Source organism: Chrysochloris asiatica, unplaced genomic scaffold, assembly GCF_000296735.1.
Source record: "Chrysochloris asiatica unplaced genomic scaffold, ChrAsi1.0 scaffold00003, whole genome shotgun sequence".
NCBI lineage: Eukaryota > Metazoa > Chordata > Mammalia > Afrosoricida > Chrysochloridae > Chrysochloris > Chrysochloris asiatica.
The window spans coordinates 52,019,885-52,032,977 of NW_006408521.1; the positions used below are offsets into that span (position 1 = coordinate 52,019,885).

Sequence of the window (13,093 nt, forward strand, 5' to 3'; positions counted from 1 at the left end):
AAAATAAATAAATAAATATATATATATATATACACACACACACACACACACAAATAAAATAAATAAATAAATATATATATACACACACACACATACATACACTTTTTTGTGGTATACAACTCACCTTCAATAAGTCCTTCCGAAGAACTAAAACTGACTATACCTCTTGGAAACATCTTTACGCATTGTTAAACTGGTCACTACTTTTATGTAAGTGGAAGAGACAACCCTTACAATAGGGCTCTCATTTCCGAGCACAGTGAAGAACGGAGAATCTGAGGTCAGATTTCCATTGTTGAAGTTGTAATTCCACCATAGTGGTCAGCTTACTATGGGCCTGTTTCCTCACACGTGAAAATTAAATGAGAAACTGGCTCAGTGGTTGCCTCCTTACTATTACCTGATTCTCAGTGTTATTACTAGTAACAGTTATGAGTACTTAGCTAAAAGAAAACGCTCTCTAATGACAGGAACCTTTGCTGCCCTAAGCCTCCCAGCATAGGGCTGACAAAGGCCATTCTCTTTGTGCTATTTTTGAGCTCCAAACAGCAATCAAAACAGAGGCACAGGATGACGAGGCTGAAGGGGAGCAAAATTTAAAACGGAAGAACCAAACAGCAAAATATTCATGCTGGTGCAAATATAATTTACTACAATGTGGAAAAGTGCTAGAAGGCTAAATGAAGTATTAATTATTTAAAATGTATTAACAAAACAGAAAAACAAAATAAAGGCCTAACTGCAAAAGTGTGTGTGTGTGTGCGCGTGTATGTGTGTGTGTGACAGAAAGTGAGAGAGAGAGAGAGAGAGTGTGTGTGTATATGGCTGTCTGAGTAGTTGTTCTGTGATGAAAGCATGACACCTAGTGGACATTAAGTGGTGGTGGTTGGTGGTGGTGGTAAGTGGTACTGAGTCAGTTCTGACTCATAAGGACCCTGTTAAGGTTTCTAAAGAGCAGCTGGTGGGCTTGAACTGTCAACCTTGAGGTTAGCAGTCCAGTGCTTATCCTATAGCACCTAGCTATCATTACATTAAAAAAGAGAGAGAGAAACTTATCCTGCAAAACTATAATGAGGTTTGCTTGATTTCTTGAAGACATTTACTATCAAAGTAATGTCAGCTAAAAAAAGAACAAGACAGCAAATGCCTAACAAACTCTCTCACAATTTTGGACGGACAAAGTTCAATCTATATCAAAATCAGAGCAGCCGATGAATTACAATAATCATTGCTATTAGAAGGAAGCTCAGTTGTGAGAATACATATGTTGTCCTAATGTTCAGACTGTGCCCAAGCCAATTTTCAGTGTCAGATATTAGTGGTAGGAGTCCTGGTGTGGCACTGTGCGTTAATTCACTGGGCTGCAAGGTCGGTTTGAATCGCAAGGTTGGCGGTTCAAGTTCACCGCCTTCTCCTTGTAAACCCTATACAGGGTTGCTATGGGTACAACAACAACAATACATTAGTGATTAAGTGAGATTTTTTAAATGATATTAAGCTATAAATTCAAAGGCTGACCTGTTACTACTCAAGTATGAGAAAACTATAGCATCATTTTGCCTAATACTTGTGAATCTTACCAATACCAGAACTAATAATGAGAAACCCAGACTTAATCTGGAAATGGTAGATCAATTTGGAGAAAAAGAAAAAAGGAATTAGCTCTGTAAGTATGAGAGGATGGAGCAGTATAGCTCTCTTTCGTTGAATTCCTAACTGCTGACTGGCTCAAGATCAGAATACTAGATGAGTAAAATAGTGATTCTGATTTGCCAAGTGTGCTGTATTTATTCTCTTTCAATACTTAAAAACTACCAAAAGTGAAATTTTAAAGCCTATGGTTCTTTGGCATTATTTAATGATGAAATTTAATGAGGAACAAAAAGCTAGAGGTACAGACAAAATAAAATGCTAAGGCTGAAACTATTTTCATAACTATAGTAGCTGACCTGCCTAATGGATCTTAAAAAAAAAAAAAAATCTTTAAAAAAAGGGTTCTCCTCAAATAGCAATAAACACAGTAGATGTGAAGGCCATTCCATACCAGTTCTCATTCATTTCTTATTTGGTAAGATCAAAACATTAATTGATTAGCAAAAACTCTAATGAAAATAGCTAGATACCCAATAAAGAAGCAAAACGGCCTAAATCAACACACCAGAAGCAAGAACAAAGCTCTCCAAAATACCTCTAACTTGTGTGGTGCATCCTCTGGTAAAGGCTCAAAAATGAAGTCTTCTAGTGACTTGGGCTGGTTGCATTTAGCCTTTGGTGGGTTCAAAGATGGTGACTCTCCTTGAACCTGGAGACCCGGGGGTCCCCCAGCTGAGCTCTGTTGCATGAGCTTTAACCTTTTCCTTTCTTTCCGGATTTCCTTGGCTTTTCGACATGGAGGCTTACTCAAGTCAGCGCCTATACCTAAAAGGAAGGTCAAGATATTAGATCAATCACATTTGGCTCTAGAAACATTTTTTCCAAAGACTCCAAGATTCTATGAACTCAGTCCAAAGCATTCTATCAGGTGCACTTTGGGGCAGGTGTTCCAAAGGGGTCTGGACTGTCAGCTTTAAGTTGGCCTTAAAGATTCTACCTGAGAAGCAGGAGCCAAAGAAAACAGTCACAGAAATTGTCCAGAGCAGCTCATTGTTGAGGAACCTTTTTGTTTGTTTTTTTTTCTGTTGCTTGCTTTCCATCTTTTTTCAGTCTTATAGGTAGAAGGAACAAAATCAACTGTCTTTTCTGCTTCAGAGACTGATGACTCCGGGTCACATTTCTGAGGGACACCCCTCAGACAGTACGGGTGACAGATAAATACTGAGGCATAAGACCCAACACACGCTAGCAGTAGAAATACCAATCCTTGCCTGATTGATGGTATGTCTCTGTCTAACTAAGGGGGCTCACTGATTCAGTTCTAGTTAATTCAAATTTTGTTTTAATTAGAAGACCAAATATCAAACATATTAAAACATATAAAACATATTAAAAAGTGAACAATTTAAACTATTATAAACCATAAATTTTAGAGAGTATATATTTTATTGATATAGTATGTTAAAAGGAAAGTATTACACCTTTGAAGTAGCTAATGTGCAAACTATACTTTTTATTTAGCTATTAAAATATTCATACCCTTTAAGCATACCTTCTTCAAGGCATTGAGCCTGGGAAAATAATAAGAGAAGGAGCAAATACTGACGAACACAAATGAGAATTCAAGACACTCTAAATGCACAATTGCAAAAGTACACAACTTTTGGAGTAGCCAACCAACAGAATATCAGCTAGCCATGTAAGTGCTTTAAAAGACAGGGAATTGCTCATTACATGCTGATGTTGGGTGTTATCAAGACGGTCCCAACTCCGAGATCCTGTATAAGGTTTCCAAGGCTGCAAAAATCTTTACAGGAGCAGAAAGCGTCATCCTTCTTCAAACTGCCAACCTTGAGGTTAGGCTCAATTCATGACCATAGTTCCAATTATATATAAACATAGACATTAAAAATCCTTTTTAAACACCGAAAAAGAAACACACCACCATGCTCACATAGTCATTTTACATTGCACATAGGAAAGATGTTCCTTTTCTTTTGTACAGTTCGTTCTTTCCTCCAGATTTTCTAACAATGAACATTAATTTTGTAACTTTTTGATACAAAAAACTATTAGCAAAATAAAGAACTTAACTATTTTTTAAGATTCCCCAAACACAGTATTCACAAATCATACAAAAGTCAGCAGTGGGAAGGAAGTTAAGAAGAAGAAAGTTAAGAGGAAGAAAATTCAACCCTGGAATTGTGGTACAATTTGCTATAGACATTCTGTGCGAAACAGTGAGCTCCTCTCTTCACAAATGGACCCATATTACACTAACAGGAAATCCTGGTGTGGCACTGTAGGGTAAGCACTAGACTACTAACCACAAGGTTGGTGGTTCAAACCCACTAGCCGCTTCTTGGAAACCATATACAGGGTTGCTGTAAGTCGGAACTGACTTGACAGCACTTAACAACAATATATTTCCAACTAAAAACAAAATTTACCTTAAAAAAAAAAAAGACTTCACATAGATCTAATGACCAGATTGCAAAAGACTGGTTCTGTTAGTAACCACTGCCTTTGTAGGATCCATTTTTCAAGCAGGAATGGTGTGTTTCTTTCAGTGTATTTTCAGCAGCACTACTGCCAGGCTGTTGTTGAGAGCACAAACTAACAGGGACTGCCTACAGTCACAGGCAGGCTAGATGGTCTTGGCTTTACCACTGGACAAGAGCCACAACGACCAGTCTTACCCATGGAGGTCTCATAAAGATTAAATGAGCTACTCTTCAATTAGGGTTTCTGAATACTACTATAATTTGCATTACCAATATCTAATACAAGTTTTTACCACAAATGGCCATTTTTAAAAGTGTCTTTTCCAGTGCTGTTGCTGTTGTTAGGCACTGAGGAGCTGATTCTGACTCATAGCGACCCTATGCACAGAACAAAATAAAACAATTATCACAACTGACCAATAAGCAGCATGCATTGTGATAAATAGAGAAAAGATAAAAGATGTCAAGGATTTCATTTTACTTAGATCCACAACCAATACGCATGGAAGCAGCAGTCAAGAAATTAAACAACACATTGCACTGAGCTCTTTAAAGTGTTAAAAAGCTAAAATGTCACTTTGAAGACTAAGGGGTGTGTGTGTGTGTGTGTGTGTGTGTGTGTGTGTGTGACTCAAGCCATGGTATTTCCAAGGGCTTCATGGTATGTGTGTGAAAGCTGAACAATGAGTAAGAAATGCCAAAGAGCTGCCGCATCTGAATTACGGCATTAGCAAAGAACACTGAATGTACCCATCAGCTGCCAGAAGAACGAAGACATCTATCTTGGAAGATACAGAGCCACAATGTTCCCTAGATGCGATGATGGCAAGGCTCCGTCAGAAGAACTTCGGACAGGCCGTCAGGAGGAACCAGTCCCTAGAGAAAGACATCATGCTGGGCAAAGTAGAGGGTCAATGGCAAAAAAAAGGCAGCCGCTCAAAGAGAGACTCAACCACACCCACAACAGTGAAGTCGGTGCAGGATCCGGCAGCGTTTTGTTCTGCTGTATATGGGGTCATTATGAGTCAGAACCAACTCAGCAACACCTGATAACAAGGTAGTAAGAAGAAATGGAACCCATTTAAAATATCTGTTTCTAGAGGCAGAATGCTAAGTTCCCCTTCATAGATTTCCTGAGTCATTAGTAGCACCCAGCACAGAGAAGAGCCTTTCAAACAACATGAGTTCGCTACCTGGCTTTGGAACGCTCTGAACTTTAACCAGATGTGATGGTTCCCCAGAACCCAGCTTCTCTTCCACATGCTGGGGCTGAAGCGAGTCACTGGAGTCTTCTCTCCGTGCACTGTTTCCTTTCTTCTTCTCACTCTCTAAGCTCTCTTTGATGTCATCACTTAGTGATGTAAGATCACACTGTATGTCCAGTTTATTGATCAAAGCAAAGTCACCTGCAACAGGGTCCTCCACTGTAGAGTCCATGGGCTCATCTACAGATCAGAAGAAAAAAAAAGCCATTAGTCAGCCCACCTGATACAGTCAGAGAGACACAGTAAGAAAAGCCCCCTTATCCAGGAGGTAGAGACTACTGTGGGCCCACCAAATACACTCTCCCATCATCCGTCGTCCCCTGAGCTGTGATCAGATGGTGGCGCTCCAGCAGGAACCCCAGTGTCCATCCCTCTGTAAACTTGTGACTTAGCTCTTCTCAAGGAAATGTGAACAAAAACGCGATGTCCAATTCCATCCACCCCCTTTTCCTTTTCCCTCCTCACTGGATGCAATCGTAAACCCTGGAGTCACCTTGACTGAAGGTGAAGGAAGTCTCATGGTAGCTGGGGGATGGGTTTACAGGTTACTCTGGTACCCCTGCAGTAGACTGGTACATGCGGAATGAAACAGACGCCGTCATTCTGAGTCGCCACATTGCTATTTAGTCTTTTACCCCAGTGAGCGCACTGCTCTCAAGTCCCACACCAAGGGATTCAGAAGTCCACACAAGTCAAGAAAAAATCACCTCTGACATCCTGTTACCACGGAGTCCATTTCAAATCATAAAAATCCTTTAGTTTACCCAATTCACAATAAAAACTTAAAAACAAAACAATACCAAGGGGGGGGAAAAAAAAAAAAAAATATATATATATATATATATATATATATATATATCCTTTAGAACAGAGTACAAAGTGTCCCCAGAGCTTCCCAGGCTGGACATATTTATGGATGCAGACTGCCACAGCGTTCTCCCGCAGAGCAGCTGGCCTGGATCCACCCACCTCTCTGCTAGCAGCCGAGCGCACCACCAGGGCTCCTAAAAGACCTCCCCTCCCAGAACCAAAGGTACAAGGTCTGTGCACAGAGAGGCAATCATCAGTTTACAAACAGACGGCATCTTCAAGCTTACCTGTATATTCATTTCTGGAATTCAGCACGATTCCTGCCCACTGATGAGCCAATCTATTAACCATTAAGATTAAGTACCAACAGGAAGAATCAGAGCTGCACCAAAATTCTGAGGTTTCCAATACTCCCACTACCTCACCCTCTGACCCAAGCCCCCTGGCCTCTTTGCTGCCCCCAGCTCTGCTGTTTGTGGACAGGTCCTTGTGGACACTGGCTCAGTGACAGCAGCGCCTGCAGGCCATGAACAGCTCAGTCTGCTGGAACACTGTTATGTCCGGTGCTGAGAACAGGGGCGAGACCTCTGGAGACATTCACAGCAAACTGGCTGCGTGGACTCATGAGCAAGACTGCCCGGGGGAGGTCCCACATTAGGCAGTTCCTAGTCCTGGTGTGGCGCTGCAGGGTACCATACTGGACCGCAAGGTCAGCCAAAACTACAAGTCAATGGTTCAAACCCACCAGCCTATACAGAAACCCTATACAGGGTCACTGTGAGCCGGACCGCACTTAAGAACAACTCCTTTGAAACCCTTTACAGGGCCCTGTCACTATAAGTTGGAACCAACTCGACAGCATTTAATAACAAAAAAGGGAGTGGCTTAACAGGTTAAGTGTTGGGCTGCTATCTGAAAGGTCAGTGGTTCGAACCCACCAGCCACTTTGTGAGAGAGAGAAGAGGCAGTCTGCTTCCATAAAAATTTATAGCCTGAGAAACCCTCTGAGGCAATTCTACTCCATCCTCCTCAGATCGGGGAAGCAATGGCAGTGGGTTGCTTTGGGGTAGGTAAAGCAGTGGTGACAAAGGGCACGAAGAATGGGCACTACTGCTTTTCCACAATGGGTTTGTCACCAGAATACAGGTGTTGGTGAAAACCATCGCAAAACCCAAGCCAAAATGGGAAAGGAAAAGACCCATACCAACATCATCGTTACTGGACATGCCGACTCCGGCAAGTCAACCACTACTGGTCACCTGATCTACAAGTGTGGTGGAATTGACAAAAGAACCATCGAAAATTTTGTGAAGGAAGCTACTGAGCTGGGGAAGGGCTCCTTCAAGTACGCCTGGGTCTTGGATCAACCGAAAGCTGAACATGAGCAAGGCATCACCATTGATATCTCCCTGTGGAAATTTGAGACCAGCAAGTACTATGTGACCATCATTGATGCCCCAGGACACAGAGACTTTATCAAAAACATGGTTACAGGAACCTCACAGGCTGATTGTGCTGTCCTGTTTGTTGCTGCTGGAGTTGGAAAATTTGAAGCTGGTATCTCTAAGAATGGGCAGACCTGTGAGCATGCTCTTCTGGCTTACACACTGGGTGTGAAACAGCTAATTGTTGATGTTAATAAAATGGATTCCACGGAGCCACCCTACAGCCAGAAGAGATATGAGGAAATCGTTAAGGAAGTCAGCACCTACGTTATGAAAACTGGCTACCACCCTGACACAGTAGCATTTGTGCCAGTTTCTGGTTGGAATGGTGACAATATACTGGAGCCAAGTGCTAACATGCCTTGGTTCAAGGGATGGAAAGCCACCCATAAGGATGGCAATGCCAGTGGAACCACACTGCTTGAAGCTCTGGATTGCATCCTGCCACCAACTTGACTAACTGACAAGCCCCTGCATCTGCTTCTCCCCCTGCATCTGCCTCTCCAGGATGTCTAAGGATTGGTGGTATTGGCACTGTCCCTGTGGGCAGAGTAGAGACTGGTGTTCCCAAACCAGGCATGGTGGTCACCTTTGCTACCATCAATGTTACCACTGCAGTAAACTCTGTTGAAATGCACCATGAGGCTTTGAGTGAAGCTCTGCCTGGGGACAATGTAGGCTTCAATGTAAAGAACATCTCTGTCAAAGATGTTCGCCATGGCAATGTGGCTGGTGACAGCAAAAATGACCCAGCAATGGCCGCAGCTGGCTTCACTGCACAGGTGATCATTCTGAACCCTCCAGGCCAAATCAGTGCTGGATTGTCACACAGCTCACAGTGCTTACAAGTTTGCTGAGCTCAAGGAGAAGATTGATCGCCGGCGTGGTAAAAAGCCAGAAGATGGCCCCAAATTCTTAAAGTCTGGTGACGCTGCCATGGTTCCCGGCAAGCCCATGTATGCTGAGTGCACCTCCAGCTACCCTCCTCTGAGTGGTTTCGCTGTTTGCAAAATGAGACAGACTGTTGTTGTGAGTGTCAATCAAGGCAGGGGACCAAAAGGCTGCTGGAGCTGCAAAGTCACCAAGTCTGCTCAGAAAGCTCAGAGGCTCAATGAATATTGCCTTTAACACTTGCCTCTCCATCTTAATCACTGGTGGAAGAACGGTCTCAGAACGCTTTGTCTCAATTGGCCATTTCAGTTTGACAGTAAAAGACTGGTTAATGATAACAATGCAACATCAAGTCTTCCAGGGGAAAGGAATGCCATGTGGACCATTGGTTTCTTTGTTGTGTGGCAGTTTTAAGTTATTACTTTTTAAAATCAGTACCTTTTAAACGGAAACAACTTGACCAAAAATTTGTCACAGAATTGGGAGACCCACTGAAACAAAGCTTAATGAGAGAAAAGAAGAAGAGACGCTCTCACAGTCCCTACGCTCACATTAGGGCACTCGCTACCAAAACACCAAAGCCACTGCTGAGCCGACCTCGACTCATAACCACACTTCATAAGACAGAGTAGAACTAGCTAAGCAAAAAGTACCAAACAAGTTTTAAAAACTAAATGTACAATAAAAACGTAAAAAAACTAAACATCTACCCAAAGCTCATTGTTGTTGTTCAATGCCGTTGGGTCACAGCAGCCCTGTACAGGGTCTCCAAGGAGCAGCTGGTGGGTTTGAACCACCGACCTTGTGGTTTGCAATCCAGTGCTGATCCTACAGTGACACACCAGGAGTTACTAATTATCTTGTAGGAAATTCATTTGCAATTCAAAATACACCAGACAAATAAGAAAGCGAATTCCAGGCAATATAATTTAGTAAAGTAAGGCTTTACTCAAATACAGAAAACCTGCACTTCACGCAGCCCTGAAACTGATTATGCAATCTTGAATAAACTACTTCCTAGTAGTTATCTAGCTGAATAAACTACATCCAACTAGAAACTGACAATACCACTTTCTAGTTCTTTCATGAGGATAGTGTTGCTGTTGTTGTTGTTGCAAAGTGCCATCGAGTCAGTTCTGACTCATAGCAACCCTGTATAGGGTTTACGAGGCTGTAGATCTTTGTGAGAGCAGAGAGCCTCATCTTTCTCCTGCGGAACAGCTGGTGGGCTCAAACTGCTGACCCTGTGGTTTGCAGTCCTGTGCTTCTTGTATGGAGCCACCATGTTCCTCAGTATTAGGATAGAATACACTAAAAGTTGCCAAAGCAGTTTGAAAACTAAGATTTCAAATAAATTCCAGGAAGCCAGAGCGTTTTAAAAATGGCCTCCACCTTCTTCCCCAGCCAGATGCTCACAGACATTTATTCCAGAGATTCCAGCATCGGGGACCGGCGAGCGAATAGTGGCATCTGTCTGTCATCACTGTAGTTGTCCATGACCATGACAAGGGCCCCCTTTCCCTAACTTCTGGCTGCTGTTGTTAAGGGCCATTGAGTTGGTTCCAACCCACAGCAACCCTGTTTAGGATTTCTGAGGAACAGCTGGTTGGTTTGAACCACCAACGATATGACTGGCAGTCCAGTGCTTCTCCTACAGTGCTACACCAGGATTCCCTAACTTACACCCCTGACAGACAGAGCAACTTAGACAGACAGGACCATCTCCTCTTACCCTCATAACTTCCTTTCGAGATCTCTCCTTTAGACAGAAATTTCAACATTTTTTTCAGGACCTTCTTGTGAGATTTTGATGGCTGGAACTGCAAAGGTCGGCACCTATGAAAGCAAAACAGATACACAAAAATGTGAACTCAAGCCTGGAAGAAATAAAATCCATTCCTGTTCGTATTGGCCACCAGGAAGCCAATCTCATGCCAGAGGTTTCTGCCTAGAGACGGGGCCTAATGTAGCCTGTGATCCCGTCTCCAACTTCAAGGGTTAGGAATCTAACACATAAACCAAATAGGACCAAGAGCCTGGGAGAAATTCTGGAAGCTGGAATGTGGATATACAAGAGCTTCCTGATTTAGCATATCAGAGTTGAATCCTGAAGTCAACAGTGGGGAAATCAAAAAAGGTACCCAATTTTCTCTGTATGATCCCTAAAAGTCTTAGACAGCAGTGATGCTGGTACTTCTGAAAATATGGCTGAATATGGGTCTAAAAGCAGGAGGAGCCCCTTAAAAGTCTTATTTCCAAATGTCAGATCCTTCTCCGACTCTGCACAGATGACTCTCCCTTCAATCCAGACAAATATTACACACTTTCAGAAAAAAAGAATAAGAAATCAGCACTGGACTGCGAACCACAGGGTCGGAAGTTCTAACCCACCAGCCACTCCTTAGAAACCCTAGACAGCATTGCTGAGTCAGAACCCTATTCGACAGAACAACAACATGGAGGATCCAATGCACGGTTGAAGAAAATGGTGTTGTATCGGAAAGAGGAAAAGGAAAGTCTATATATCCAACACTGAGACACTCAACCCTCTTCCCCATCGCAGCCCCCAGAACACCAGCAAAACAGAGTCAACTTTCCCTCCAGATTGTGATCAGACCTAATTATGTTGCCACTGTGGATTCTTCCAGAGAACAGCTCAAGCAGATCACCCTAACTGTGGAAAACCAGTAGCACTAAGACACATGCTCTCTAGTTCCAGAGAGTTGGAAACTGAAGAAGATCTTGGAGAAGACTCCACTACAAAGACAGAAGCCAAAGAACCGGGAGAAAGTAAGTTGGAAGATACAGACATAAATCAACACCTCAGAGAAGTCTCTTAGATCTCTTAAGCTATTACAGTCATAAAATATCAGACATGACAAAAAGTGGAAACACTGAAAGAGCTCAGAAGTCAAGATAAAATGTTGTTGTTGTTCAGTACTGTTGAGTCTGTTCCAACTCTAGCGATGCAGAGTAGGGTTTCCGAGGAGCAGCTGGTAGGTTTGAACCACTGACCTTGTAGTTAGCAGTCCAGTACTTATTCTACAGAGTCACACCAGGATTCCTAAAGATACAATAGGTGAAATGTAAAAAAGAGTTGAAAAAAGTTATAGAAATCTCCTAGAGATTCACACAGAGAACTGGAAAACTGAAGAGAAGAAAAAACAGAAGCACACCAGTCAAAAAAGTCTAATATTTGATGTAAAGGTTTACAGAAGGTAAGTGAACTAATTCTAGCAAATCTCTCTCAACAGAAAGAGATGATTTTAGGCGACCTCCCAGACAAGAAGGACCTCTCGAGTCTGTATTAACAGGTGAAACGTCAGAGCACTGAGGAAAAGGCACTACAAGCTTTCAAAGAGAAACAACAGCTTTCAGACAAGGGATGCTAAGACAAGAATCAGAAAGGACTTTTGGGGGGAAGGGACTTCCGGCGCTTCCCAGACCAGGCAGCTCAGGTAGGGCTCTGGGAAAAAGGGGCAGAATCGCACACAGGAAACCTCTGTCTAGCAGACAGACAGCCTTTGAGCAAACATAAGATCTTATATTTCAACATTCTGAACTCGTTTTTTTTTGAAAGATCAAATTGCTGAGGAATTACAGGCATTTTGCGCTTTTGCCTGCCTGCACGCGGCCCCCGCTCCCCGCGCCCACGCTGGTGAGTGCCTCGGCCCCTTGCGGACCTTGGAGTGCAGGGCTAGAGCAAACCTATTTAGAAGGCTGCATTTTCAGAGAAAAGGAAGCATAAACTAACAAAGCCGAACAAATAGAGAGGGATATCAGTGCAGATATCAGGAAATTCGGGGTACCCACGGTACAGACAGACTGAGAAAGGCATTTTTTACATCATCAGATACACGCCCACTGAGGCCAAGGCCTGCCCCGAGGCCCACAGACTGGTCACAAAGGCCCAGGTCCAACCAAGGCCCAAATCACCTACCCGCCACGAGGCCCAGGCAGCCCACAGCCCGGTTGCCACCGAGGTCCAGGGTCCTCAAGGCCCAACCCGCCGCGTAGCCCAGTCACCGAGGCACAGGCCCCCCAAGACCCAATCTGCCCAACCAGCCTGCCAAGCCCCAAGCCGCCCGATGCCCAGCTGCTGATACCCAGGCCCCGAGGCCCAAACCGCCCACCCCAGCCCCAAACCACCCGCCCAAGGCCCAACCCTCCTGCAGCCCAGTTCCCCAAAGGCTCAAACCACCCGCCCTATGCTCAACCCACCCACCCGAGGCCCAAACGGCCCGCAGCCCAGGCCCAGGCTCAACTGAGACCCAAAAAAGTTACTCTGAGTTAACCAATACGAAGAAGGAAAAGGGAAGAACACATCCTAATCACATCTCCCTGGAGATAATCAGAAAACATAAAAAATTACCAAAATACATACTTAATTAACTATTAGGGCCACAGATAAACATTAAACACGTCCAAGAAGCAAAAGCAGATGACCATATAGGCACATGTCCAGAAAAAAGATAAAATATCTGAGACAAATGAACCAGAAGTAGACCTTCTCTCCATGCTGGAAGGAGGGCAGGCCTTGGATATACCTGAGAAAGAATTCAGAAAAATGATTATAAAATGTCTC

General features: G+C 43.4%; 1 protein-coding gene across 3 annotated transcripts in view; it reads right to left on the bottom strand.

Moving 5' to 3' along the window:
• Positions 1 to 13,093, bottom strand: part of ATE1 (arginyltransferase 1) — a 153,104-nt gene that overhangs the window by 118,987 nt on the left and 21,024 nt on the right. For all 3 annotated transcript variants that reach the window (XM_006831419.1, XM_006831417.1, XM_006831418.1), the window contains exons 4-6: positions 10,241 to 10,344; positions 5,291 to 5,542; positions 2,189 to 2,418 (exon numbers count right to left, since the gene is read on the bottom strand). In XM_006831419.1, coding sequence (XP_006831482.1) covers positions 2,189 to 2,418; positions 5,291 to 5,542; positions 10,241 to 10,344 — 586 coding nt within the window. The remainder of the gene's footprint in view (positions 1 to 2,188; positions 2,419 to 5,290; positions 5,543 to 10,240; positions 10,345 to 13,093) is intronic.